The 12,715-nt window shown below is 43.9% G+C and overlaps 1 protein-coding gene across 7 annotated transcripts in view; it reads right to left on the bottom strand.

Moving 5' to 3' along the window:
- PUM2 (pumilio RNA binding family member 2) overlaps positions 1-12,715 on the bottom strand; it is a 117,336-nt gene that overhangs the window by 45,613 nt on the left and 59,008 nt on the right. For 4 of the 7 annotated variants that reach the window (XM_029072204.2, XM_029072208.1, XM_029072207.2 and 1 more), the window contains exons 11-13: positions 7,308-7,451; positions 6,733-7,029; positions 2,471-2,707 (exon numbers count right to left, since the gene is read on the bottom strand). In XM_029072204.2, coding sequence (XP_028928037.1) covers positions 2,471-2,707; positions 6,733-7,029; positions 7,308-7,451 — 678 coding nt within the window. The remainder of the gene's footprint in view (positions 1-2,470; positions 2,708-6,732; positions 7,030-7,307; positions 7,452-12,715) is intronic. The other 3 variants (XM_029072209.2, XM_029072210.2, XM_029072206.2) reach the window with 2 other exon arrangements.

The raw sequence follows: 12,715 nt of genomic DNA, 5'->3' as shown, positions 1-12,715 counted from the left end.
TGCAGACAGTGAGCGTTCCATAAATATAACTGACTGCCATGCTCCTCCTCCACGACTCAGGTCATCCACATCAGAGCTGGATTTCCTTCTCGGGGTGTTGAGGGGAGAAGGGGGGCACCCACGTTACCACAGCCCCTGCTACATGGCAGCTCACCCCTACCCTGGCTTCTCCTCCGGTGCCAGTCTGGCTCCAAGGGTGGGGAGAGCTCATCCCAGGAGCTGTTGGGGCAGGTCGAATGGGGTCACGCTGAAGGTCCGGCCCAACGGAACGGGTACCTGCAGACTATATGGATCGCTATTTGCGAGCGTGCTCTAGGATGGCTGTGGGGATATTCAAATGCTAAGGTGATAGGCGGGGATAGAAAAATTAACTGGGAAAAGCCTCTCCAGAGATTAGTCGGCCCTTTCCAGAGATCAGTGGGTAGTACGGTGTGGACTGCACCGGGGTGTGGGAGGCTCCGCGGAGAAAAAGCAAAAGAGGCTCGCGCTGTATGTCTTCCAGAATGGCTCAAATCACCCAGGAGGGTTGATCAAGCCAAAACATACAGGCTCAGGACTACGTCCAAGACAGCCCCCATTTCCCCATTCCAACTGGAACAGGGAACGTCATCAACGTTAAGAGGGCTAGTTTCCTATCAGGCTGCTGACAGGCAAACACAGCAAACTACATGAATATTTCTCATATTCCGTGTTGGGATAATAGAGGTACCTCCATAGACTTTTCCATTTTCCCGGGAGAAAAGAGATTTATATCTCGGGAAAAACACACCAAACAAAAAAAAAAACCCCAAACAACAACAACAAAAAAAGCGAAACACCATACCTGAAATCAATCACCGACAAAACCAGGCAGGACACCACGTAAATAAAAGTAAATACACAAACAAGGCAAACCTGTCACGATGCAAGCACTGGGCTCTGAATCTCGGTGCTCGTTTCAGGGACACAGTGCATATACTAGCGACAGTCACGACCACACATCACGCAGTGTGGAAAAAATTCAGGAAGCGAGACGAGAACGCTGCAAACCATGGGGGAGTGACAAAGGGAAGTGGGGAAGGGAGGAATCTGAGCACGAATCTGCCAAGCCTGTAACAGCAGCGGGGGGTGGAATTTCTGACCTCCCTCTCCAGGGTAGTGATTGGAAGCGATTGTTGAGAGTCGGTAAAATCCCTAACGGGAGAAAGAGTTAAGGCCGAGGCTCTTATGGGTCATTTAATATTCAGCTCACCTTGCAGCAGACATACAATATACATCATTTTACTAAAACTCCGTCACAACAATTAGATGTCTCTTTCGCAAATCAACTTCACAGAAAAACCGCCAGTCGGCGTTTCTGAGGCCGAACAACGTGCATATCAGAATACTTCTGATATTTATTTAGCACTTTTGCGAGAGGTATTACAGAAGTGCCCTTAACCTTCACGTCACACAAATGGATTGTTACTTCTTCCTGATCTGGCATTTTTACAGAAGTGTGCCTTAGAATCTCTGTGCTCAGGAGCATCCAGGTCAATCCTTGAAAAAAAGCATTCAAAAGTCATTCTGCTCCTCCCCCAGACCCCCCGTCCCCCGTCCCCCAATCCACGATGCTCATTTACTTCAACACCTTAAAAAGGTGCATTAAAAATGATTTACCACCTAGCTCTGCCACAGATATCATTCACAGTGGTGTGAAGACTTGAGAGCAAGCACCCGTATCACGTTTCCAACTGCGATTTCGGTATCCAAATTGAAGACCCATAAAACTTTGGCATTAAAACAACAGGAAGCATGTTTTACTAGAATGCTAGATTTGGTGGGGGGGTTTCTACCATTTAACCAACACCCAAATGGGGCAGAAAAATCACCAGCCGCATCACAGGCCTAGACTACCACCACCCCGGTGGGAATGAAACATTCAAAGGCAGCAGAAGCAAAACTCTGAAAGTTTAACGATTAGACACAACCCCATGAACCAGTTTTCTGCAGCAACACTATTTTCTCCCCCCACCCCACCGCCACGAGGCAGAGGACACAGTTCTAAGTGAGCGGTGATTTGTTTCATATCAACGAGGGTTTCCAACTTTTTCCTCCTGGTGTTCCCCCAGGGTTGCCAGTGAAACCTTCATTCCACTACCAAGCATAAAACATTTGGCCTTTCGAATGTGTGAAAACTGTCCACAGATATTAAAAAAAAAAAGCACAGACAAGAAAAAACAACACACATCTTTGCATTTCAATAAAAGAACACAAGAAACAAAAAACGGGTCTTTACCTTCCTTTTACATTTAGACCCTCATTTTCAGTATTTAGAATGGAAAAGCGGAACACACTTTCAAGCGGCTAACTGGCTGCAAATATCTATGAGCAAAAAGCAATCTGACATGGTTATATCCGACATGAAAGATCTTACACAGATTACCCACGTACAGACACACGTTCACATATACATACAAATAAAAAGGGTTTTGTTGTTGGTTTCGTTTACCTAAATGCAAACTGGATGAGGATCCATGTGATGAAAGTGATGGCGGTGGCGTAAGTGAATGTCCTGGAGTTTGGCTTGGCAGAGGCATGCCTATTGGGCTTGGAGAGGAGGAAAATCCCAGACTATTGTAAAATGGCTGCCCTATGGGTGCTAGGCTGCTACTAGATCTTTTGTACAAGTCAGAGCTAGTAGACAGAGAATCTCTCCTTGTGGCACTACTACTTGCAGAACTGCCAACTGAAGAAGAAATAAAAAAAACCCTAATTACATACAGTGGTAACTGAATAAAATCTAGCCCCAACTACCGCCGGGCAATAACAGAAGTGATCGAAATAATTATAAAAGTAAAGACACCGTGAGGGAGATCATTGCTGGGATACACGCTACTTGATCCATCATAAGAGGGTATAAACGCACGTCAGTAAAGACCACGTCGCTTCACGTGACTGAAGCAGGTCTCGCTTTCTCCAAATTAGTATCGCTCGTCCGTTGTGCGTCTGTGCTTCGATACCCTAGTATGATCGCAAGCCTCGGCACTCTCCACCAGTGGGGCTTTGATCTCCTTCGCCGAACCCACCCGACAGTGCCGGGCGACCGAAAGGGTGGTTTCCTACTTTCTGCACCTTCTGGCCCTAGGACTGCCAGCTCAGTGCCGATCCGTTCCAGATGTAGAGATTAAAGTTAAAAGAGTCACACCTGCTTTGCTTGAGACCAGAGGAAAACCTCCATGAATTTTCCCCTTTTCTCTCCTCTTCCGGCATACAGGGTTTGGGCCTCCGTTTAAACTGTGCCGCTTTATCAGAGTACCGTATTGGCCTGAATATTAGGTGGTATTGGCGGTAAGGCCGCCCCCCCCAGTCCCCCGACCCCGACTACTCACACCTCAGGAGACGGGGAAAAAAAAAAAAACCAGCTTGCTACTCGAGCGCCCCGAAATGCCCTGCAAAAACGCACCTGATCCTTCCACCAATGCACAGGAATATGAATGAACCGCAGAAGTGGGTTCATTCTTAAGGATCCTCTCCAAACTTCCCTCTCACCTCCGCCTCCACACCTCTTTCTGGTCCTTCACCCTCTTGGGATCAACTGTTCCGTTCCTCTGACTTTTACCCACTCTTTTCCCCCCACATTCAATACTGCCTGGAGAGATGGAATCCAACTACTGATTCTACCGGATAAGAAAGGCAGGCAGCGGTAATGAGCGATTTAAGCGCCATGCTGCAGTGTGCATTGTTCTCTTTCTCTACGAAACTCCATTTCCCCATTTCTGAATGATCAAATTCCTCTTATTGGCTCGCATACATAAAGCAGGGGCTTGTCAATGCCATTGCCAATATTTGCAATTTCCCAGTTAATGGAATTGCCACACAGGGGGTCCCTCTCTTTTTTGAAGAGCTCAGATCTACTTCTGGATTTGCTCTCCCTTTGACATATGGTCCAGATGTTTCAGGCCGGGGTCTGATCCCACGTATAGAAGTCACTAAAAATACCCAGTCCTATATTCAGACCAATACAGTGCTTCTTCCACAGAAAATTTTCAGGGTCCTATAAAAACTTGGCTTTCAAATGGAATGTCTTTGAGAGGTGGATTATCTTCCTCTTAGGTTGGAGAGAGAAATTTAAACTGAGCTAAACACAGGAATGAAACGTTAAGGCATTTTTTTTTCCCCATATAGAAGGAAAGATAATTGCACGACTATTCTACTCAACACATTAGACTCATGCAGGTTCAGAAAAATTGCTCAAGAGATATTTACTTTAACAATACAAAATGGCAAATTTTTTTTAAAAAATCATGTTATGTAATAGTGAAATGTTAAGTGTCTTCAGTTTTTATAAAAATAAAAAACTCTTATTGTATGTATCCACAATATTTTTCAAATGTAGAAGCGCATGGCTTTCTTGAGCACAACTTGACAAATAGTCATATACGCTCTAGCAATTATGTTAATTTAAAAGGACACTGTCAAAGCTCTTTCCAAGATGCCTCCATTGAAATGGTCACGTTTTAAAAAACCAGATTCATAGAGCTGTCAGGAATAAAAACAAACAAAACGCTGCTCTCTAAAATAAGAGCTGCAGCACTCTTGTACTTCTTTGATAACCCTCAGGTAAAGTGCCACAAGCACAGGTCGATTTTAGACTTTTTGTAACTAAAAAGCAAACCACACGTTAAAAAGAAAATAAGAAAATAGGTATCAGACAAAAACCTTTATGACTCTACATAACAGTGAAGGAAATGGAATTTTAGAGAGTAACTACCTTTTTCCTGAAAATAAGATTACAGAATAGTCGAGACTGACGATGGTTAAATTACCTAAGGAAGTGGACAATGGAGTAGTTATGCTTTATTATGATATCTGCATGTGCCAGGCACTGTATTAAGGGCCGGGGGAGACACAAAGGTAAATCAGCTTGGACATAATCGTGTCCCACCCGGGACTCATAGTTTTAATCCCCGCCTGGGATGAGATTAAGTCCCATTACTAAATTTACGGCAGTATTTCCAACAGGAGGCAATTGTTCTTTTTGTGGGGGAAAAGATCGCATAAAATGTCAGCCTCCATTGCTTCTTCAACCTGACGTGATCTGTTCGGTCATTCTTGGGTGTGGGGTCGGGAGGGTTTTTGCGTTGATTTTTAAATGAGCATTTTCTTATTACTACTATGATTACGTATATCTGTTAAGTACTTCCCGTGTGTCAGGCACTGTTTTGGTTACAATAGGGTCCAAAATGAAGAATGCTGATTTAAAAGTGCCTGTTTTAATCACTGCAACACGCATCTCACTCCAAACTGGGGGACATTTTGATTCAAATCATGACACGCACACGTCTTTCCTAGCCCAAGGTCCAGTGATCTTTGGTAAGTGAATAGTTTTACGGCTGGCTGGCTGCAGGGCGGATGAGAGGTTGAATGAGTCGGTCAGCCACCTCCTCCGAGGGCGAGGGTATCTAGCTGGGAAGCTCTGACATCCTTAAGAAAATCCAGGGTTGGATACAACCAACACCAGAAGACGCAGCCGCATTGTTCCCGGTAGCTCCTGCTGAGACTAGATTTTCTCTTTCTGACCTGAGAGTTTGTTCTGAGCCCAGGTGGGTTTAAAGCTACAACTGAGGCACAGCTCTCTCTCCTTGGTGAGCTGCTCAGATCAACAGATCCGGCCGCCCTTATAGGGGCACTGAACGTGCGCCACAGTCACCCAGCTACTACGTGACATCCCTGCTCCATTTCCCATGATAACTGGATTTGGAAGAGGGGCAGAGGCTGCTTCCCAACTGGCCAGTGGGCCGATTCAATGTGGAATTAAAAGGCTGGGGTGACCAGTGAAGGATCCTACTTCTCCATTTCCCAGTGAACACAGACGGCGACTGAATTGTTCTCCCTTCCTCTAGGGGAAGAAGAAAGGGTGCCTTGGCCTGAAGGGAGTGAACTGTCTGCAGAACTGAAATGGCCCTTCCGGGATCTCATTGGAGGCATTTTGTCTTAGCTGAGGCTGTTAAGGAACCATTAAGTCTTGAGGGGGGGGGTGCTGATTTTATTTGCAAAGTTTCTTATTAAAAAAAAAAACAAAAGATAGTCTTGGGCTACAATTACAACTTATTCAAGTACAATATAGGGAAGAGACTATTTTCTTACGGTTTTAGGTTTCACAGGGAGGGTGGTTTGAGCTAAGATAATTTTCCAAGAACTATATATACACATATATATAGTAACTCATTGAAGAACAGACATAATTTATATATACATAGTATATACATATATATATAGTAATTCATTTCAGAACAGACATAATTGGTTTCTCAGGGACGGTTTGTTTAAAACACCTCACTTTTGAATTCAACCTCGCATGCCGTTGTTTTGTTTTTGTTTTTGTTTTGTTAAATCAGGGGATGTTAAAAGTGTTTACATTTTACACAGACCAAAGAATTAGCTGAATGAACAGCACTTTTTTTAAAATGAAAGACTCTTTAGTGGCTTAAATCAATTTAGCATGGGAGGGACTGCTTCCCGCGCACCGAACTGAAAGAAAACTTCCTGTTAAACAGATAACTTGGGGCAAGTTTTCAATGCTTCCATCTGTTAGAGTTCGGTTATTTTATTAAGGTGGGCCTAAAAGAGCCCATTATTTGGGGTACCGGTGCAGGTATCTTCTCTCGCTCTCTGCTCTACAGCAAGGCCCATTTCGACCTGCAAGGGTCCTTCTCACGCTCCGCTCTGAATTCAGTTAACCGGTACAGTGAACTCTCAAGAGATACGTACCTGACGAGCCAAATCCACCAAGGGCTGAGCCAATAGCCGCTCCCAAGGAGCTGCTACTTCCAAAGCCAAGGGATGCGCTTCCAGGTTGGCCAGGCCCATGGGAAAACAAGGAGCTGCTCTGAGAGCTGTTGGTCAGAGAGTTACTCCCGTAAAACGAATTAGACGGAAGGTTACTATTTGGCTGCGGCGGCGGTTGCTGCTGCTGCTGCGGCGGGGGTGGCGGCGGCTGGCCCAGCGGCCGGAAGAGGCCATTTGTGGCTCCGGTGAGACTGTTGGCCGTTCCTCCGGCTGAAGCTGCTGCGAAAGACCATTTGGGGATACGTTAGACTGCGTCAAGAAAAACGCCTTGGCGGGTCAAGCGAGCAATCGGTGGCACGTACTGAGTGCTGGCAACGGGGGGAAGAGAGTCTCTTCCCAACGCCGGACTCGAATGAGTCTCTGTAGCAGAAGCCTGGCTTTTTATTTCTTTCTGTTGGAACGGCGTGCTCAGCACAGTGCTCTGCAGAGAGTAAATACCACCGATCGATCGCATTCCCTAATAAAAGGGATCTCTGAGGGACGGGAAACACGCTTACCGGCTTGTGCAGCTGCTGAGCTGATGAGAACAGGGGTTGAAGCCACTAATCGGACTGGCGCTCCAAGGCCCGTTCTCGCCCCAGGGCCTACCACTAAGGCACCAGTCTGATCGTAATAGGCGGTGGGGGCTAGCACTTGATAGCCTACATGACACAAAAGAGATGATTATTCCTCAAACATTGGCATTTTCTTTACAATTTTCTATCGGAAGAAAATAATCACTTTTTTTAAAAATAAGAAAACATCCCAAAATTCTCAAGTATTACTACAAGAAGTGACAACTTCATTTCTTTTCTTAAAATTTACGTAGGGTCAAACAAGACAAGTCTCCAAAAAGGGAGAGCTGGCATTTTTGCAATTTACTTTTCGGTTTGGCCAATGAATTCTCTCACATACACTTGAAATAGCCAAGTCTCCAGATTCAGTGCTATACACTGGGGAGGGCGGTAAAGAAAGCTTGAATTTCAGCATTTGCCACTGACTCGGAAACGATAGATTATTAAAAATGGGGGAGTTATCTCCAAGACTACTTTCATTCCCTAAATGTTTAGACCAGTTATCTTTTACTATGCTGCTATACCTCTAAAATTTTCTCTATAGTATACGTCTGTATGTACTAGCAAAAACTAGAATTTATAAAAGGGTTCTAAAGCTCTACAGAATACTTATCAGTACTACCGATTCTCAGAATCCATTTACATGTCAGCTCGTAAAAACGATGCTCTGATCTGACATGGATCTTATGGCTGGAAAAGTGCCATTTTGGCCTCGTCCAGAGCTATGAACAATCTCCAGGGAACGTGGAGTTTATTTTCACGACTATTAATCAATTGCACGCCCGTATGAATAGCCTGGAAGGCCCGGGTCAGGGTTTTATTTTGAAGCTTTACAGCTAGGCTTTTTCCTACCACTTCGGAAAACACAGACTAGACGGATTAGAATCCAAATCACCACAAAGGGGGGGTCCTATCGAATATGTGCAAAAATGATGATCCTCAAACACTGTATGTTCGATTGTGTTCAAATGTATACTAAACTGTGCTGGGCTGTTCCATTGACTTCATCATTAAGACTGCTACTTTCATATGCTAGGAAGCCTGCCTGCAGAACTCAAGTTCTGTAAAAAAAAATGTAAAATAAAATTAGAATGAAATCAGTATATGCAGGACAAAGCCAAATTTTTCACGCAATCACATTTGTGTAGAAAATAATGTAAACCCAGTTCTTCCCTAATGCATGCTTTTATTCTGCATTTTGGAAAGAAGAATGTAGGGAGTTAGAGCACTTCTTCTGACACCATGAGCCCAACTGGAAAGGACGCGACTGTGACGTTGGAGGAAATTACTGCTTGGGGCACCAGTCAGGGTGTGCCGTAGAGCATGAATTTTCCTTAACATGGTGTTTGCCACACTACAGGGGGAAATGAACGTATTGAAAAACATTTGGGAAAGGGTCCGATCTTATCCCTACACTAGGAAGAGAGGGACGTGGGATGGGAGGACACAGATTCAATCCAGAGGATGCAACTGGGGCTAGGTTAGCTATTCTTCCCACCCCAAAGGGAAATTTGAGGGGGGGAAATCAGGGATGACTAGCCAAAGTCCTATAATTCATTCGAGATATGCCTTTAGCTACTCACAGACCCAGGAAGGACTTTCTTGCCGTCAAAACAGAAGCATCTGCGCCAGCCTGGAGCAAAGTGTTCAGACAATCCAGAAGCAGCACAGCCCAGTGGAAAAAGTCCAGGGCTGGAAGTCAGCGGTCCTGCCTGCTGAATGGCCCCAGACACGACACTAACTTCTCTGTGCCTTCATTTCCTTATCGGTTAAATGGGGATTCAATCCCGGCTCTCCCTCTACATTGGATTGTGAGCCCCATGTGGTACAGATATTGTAGCTGAACTCCTTAAATTATATCTAACCACGCACTCGGTATTGTTCCTGGCCCATCATAAGCACTTTAGCACCGTAACTGCTATTTATAAATGGACCTGGAAATGAATTGGCACTGGTGGTGCTTAAGTACTGGCCCCAAGGGCGCTATTACACAATTTTGTTAAAAATGGATGAAGTATTTAATTCTCCCCAAGGCTTTTAATCCCATGTGCTCCCTCTTATTTAGAACCACGTGGGACCTGATTACTGTCGATCTTTCCCAGTGCTTAGTACAGTGCTTGGCACATCATAAGCACTTCAATACCACACATTATTATCTGTCTCATCATGTGGTCCCAGAGATTTTGGCTAAAGATATTTTGGAAGTGCTTTCGTCAGAAAAGGCTCTAATTATATGAAAACCTCAATGAAGCAAATAAAAGCAAACTACTGATTGCTTTGTTCATATTTCAAAAGTCAACTGTATTAGCTTTCTATCACATCTATTTTCCACATTTAGGACAGCACATGAAAACGGAAGAGAACAGGGGATCAGCCCAATGTTCATCCATCCCAGAATGATCTCTGATAGTGGCACAAAAAAAAAATGCTCAAAGGAAGTAGATGATGGTGACCCCTGTGTAGATCTAATTTTTATGGTTCTGAGAAGCATCACCTAACATCCCTAGCTTTTCCTTTAGTCGTCCCCTCTATTTATTGGCTTTCCCAACTGTAAATGGTTTACTAGAGAGGAACAACTATGTCCCTAAACAGAACTTCAGGAACAAAAAGGCAAACATGGTAACATTTTTCATTAAAACCAGAAGAAGATCTCCATTAGGAGAAAGACAAGAGTTGGGAATGGTTTGGAAGTCAAAACTTTCTTTGGGATTTTGATCTCTGAACATTAACGGGCTCCACGATCAAAGAATTCCTAATCCATATTTTCGCTCCCCGTCCCCACCACCATCCTGATGTATTCTATCCATTAAAAGCGTAGATTTTTTTTCTTCTTTAAATATAGAAATTTTTTAGCTAGGAGGAACCAGATTTAGTCTATAGCCAGGGCTCAATATGGTGCTGGGGTGAACGGCAAACTAAGCAGCTGCACTTTCAGTCCTATATGACTAGTTAACTGGATCATGAGGCCTTAAAGACAAACTAAATGGGCAAGTAGAGGTAAATATTTGTTCAGCCTTGTCTGCAGGAATAAGTAAGTAAAACACTGTCACCCCTACACTGTTTTTGAAAATGAAAGACTCTTTAGTGGCTTAAATCAACTTATCATGAGGGACTGCTTCCGGCACACCTAACTGAATGAAAATTTCCATGTGAAATAGATAACTCGGAAAGAGTCATACCCGACCGGTCTTCAGGGCTATCGCTCCAGGACGGGTCTATGCTTCAGGCTACTTTGCAGGGTTTCTGCCCAGCAGGAGCTGACCAGTAAAGTAGTGTAAGAAATGCCTGAAAACTGCGTGGGTCTGTAATGCCAAAGGAATCATTCATTTTCACCTGGGCGGGGGGGGTGAACAGCTTGAAACATTTCCAAATGAAAGTCTTGGGCATGCACATGAAAATGCAATCTAATTTTAAAACCAGGAGCAAAAAAAAATGTGTTTCAGAAACTGTTTATGAATTCTTAAATGTTTAATAAATTTCCAAATGATTTAGGATCCCCTACAATTCCTGCCTGAGGACTAGAAGACTGCAAAACTTATTGGATGCTGTTCATTTTCTTTTGATTTCTTTGCCTATTCCTTAAAATAATGCCAAACACCTTGTGTTATAACCTACTTAATGATGAGATTCCAGAGGCAGCATGGCCCTAGTGGATGGTACTGATGCCTGTCTACTTGTTTTGCCTTGTTGTCTGTCTTCCCCTTCTAGTCCGTGAGCCCGCTGTTGGGTAAGGATTGTTTCTGTTGCCAAATTGTACTTTCCAAGCGCTTAGTACAGGGCTCTGCACACAGTAAGCGTTCAATAAATATGATTAAATGAATAAGGTAAAGGCATGGGAGTCAGAAGGATCTGGGTTCAAATTCCAATTCTGCCACTTGTCTGCTGTATTTTTTTTTAATGGTATTTGTTAAGCACTTACTATGTGCCAGGCATTGTACTAAGCGCAGTGCAAGGCACAAAGTTGAACACAGTCCCGATGGAAAGAGCACGGGCTTGGGAGTCAGAGGTCATGGGTTCTAATCCTAGCTCCACCTGGTCAGATGACTCCACCTGGCTCCACCTGGTCAGATGACTCTGGGCAAGTCACTTAACTTCTCTGTGCCTCAGATACCTCATCTGTCAAACGGGGATTAAGACTGTGAGCCCCACCTGATAACCTTCTATCTATCCCAGTGCTTACAACAGTGCTTGGCACATAGTAAGCGCTTCACGAATACCATCATCATTATTATCATGATGTCATCCCACAAGAGGCTCACATTCTTAAATCCCATTTTAGAGATGAGGTAACTGAGGCAACACAGAAGTGCAGTGACTTGCCCAAGGTCACACAGTGCCAAGAGACAGAGCTGGAATTAGAACCCAGATCCTTTTGACTCCCAGGTCTATGCTCTATCCACTAGGCCAGGCCGCTTCTCCTTTTGGGCAAGTCACTTTTCTCCATGCCTCATTTGTAAAATGGGGATTAAGACTGAGCCCCACATAAAACATGGACTGTGACTGTGTCCAACCTGATTGACTGATATCTACCCTACTTCTTAGTACACTGCCTGGTACATAGTGAGCGCTTAAGAGATACTATTAAAAAAAATTAGATTGGAAGGGGCAATCGTATGTTAACCAGAAAGGAAAAATTTCTCTTTGGTCCAGCAAGATCAAGCAAATGAATTATTTTCAAGGGGAACAGCAATTTGGCATTTCAGACCGATGAGACAGTTTACTTGTAACGGTAATTAAAGCAAAATAGATATATTTGGATAGCGATAGCTGTATATTCAGTGAAATCGCATTAAAGAATGAGGCAGATTAAAGCAGGCTGAACATACATTCTGAACTCTAAATAACCCAGCTTTCTGCACAAATCAGGAGAAGCAAGAAGAGGATTAATGCAATAAAAGGGAGATAAACCTATTTCACATCCTTGCACTGTCTGACTAAATTAAGTCTGAATTTCTTCAAAAGGAGGTGCCGGTAAGGTCGTCAGAGATAGGGTTGATTTACCAAGTCAATGTCGATGTCTTTGGATGAGTTTAGGGAAGTAGTGCTGGGAGAGTTTTCTGACCCTATTCTAGACCTTCAAAGAAGGCTTCACAATCGAGACTCAGGAAATATTTTTGTTTCTAACCACTGTGCTTCTCGGGTCCAACTGATCGGCCAAACTCCAAAGCAAGAGCATCAGTCAGTGGGACTTACTGAGTGTTTACAGTACAGTAGTGGGAAAGTACAAGAGAGTTGGTAAGCATGATCCCTGCCCTCAAGGAGGGAAACATTAAGACAGAGTAGGGAAACAGCAGAGTAAAAGTATATTTCCATAAGTATTGTGGAGCTGGGATGAATATCAAGAGGCTTAA

This window comes from Ornithorhynchus anatinus, chromosome 9 (genome assembly GCF_004115215.2).
Source record: "Ornithorhynchus anatinus isolate Pmale09 chromosome 9, mOrnAna1.pri.v4, whole genome shotgun sequence".
In the NCBI taxonomy this organism is placed as follows: Eukaryota; Metazoa; Chordata; class Mammalia; order Monotremata; family Ornithorhynchidae; genus Ornithorhynchus; species Ornithorhynchus anatinus.
The sequence above is the reverse complement of the archived record's forward strand: the minus strand, read 5'-3'. Positions and strand labels throughout refer to the sequence as shown.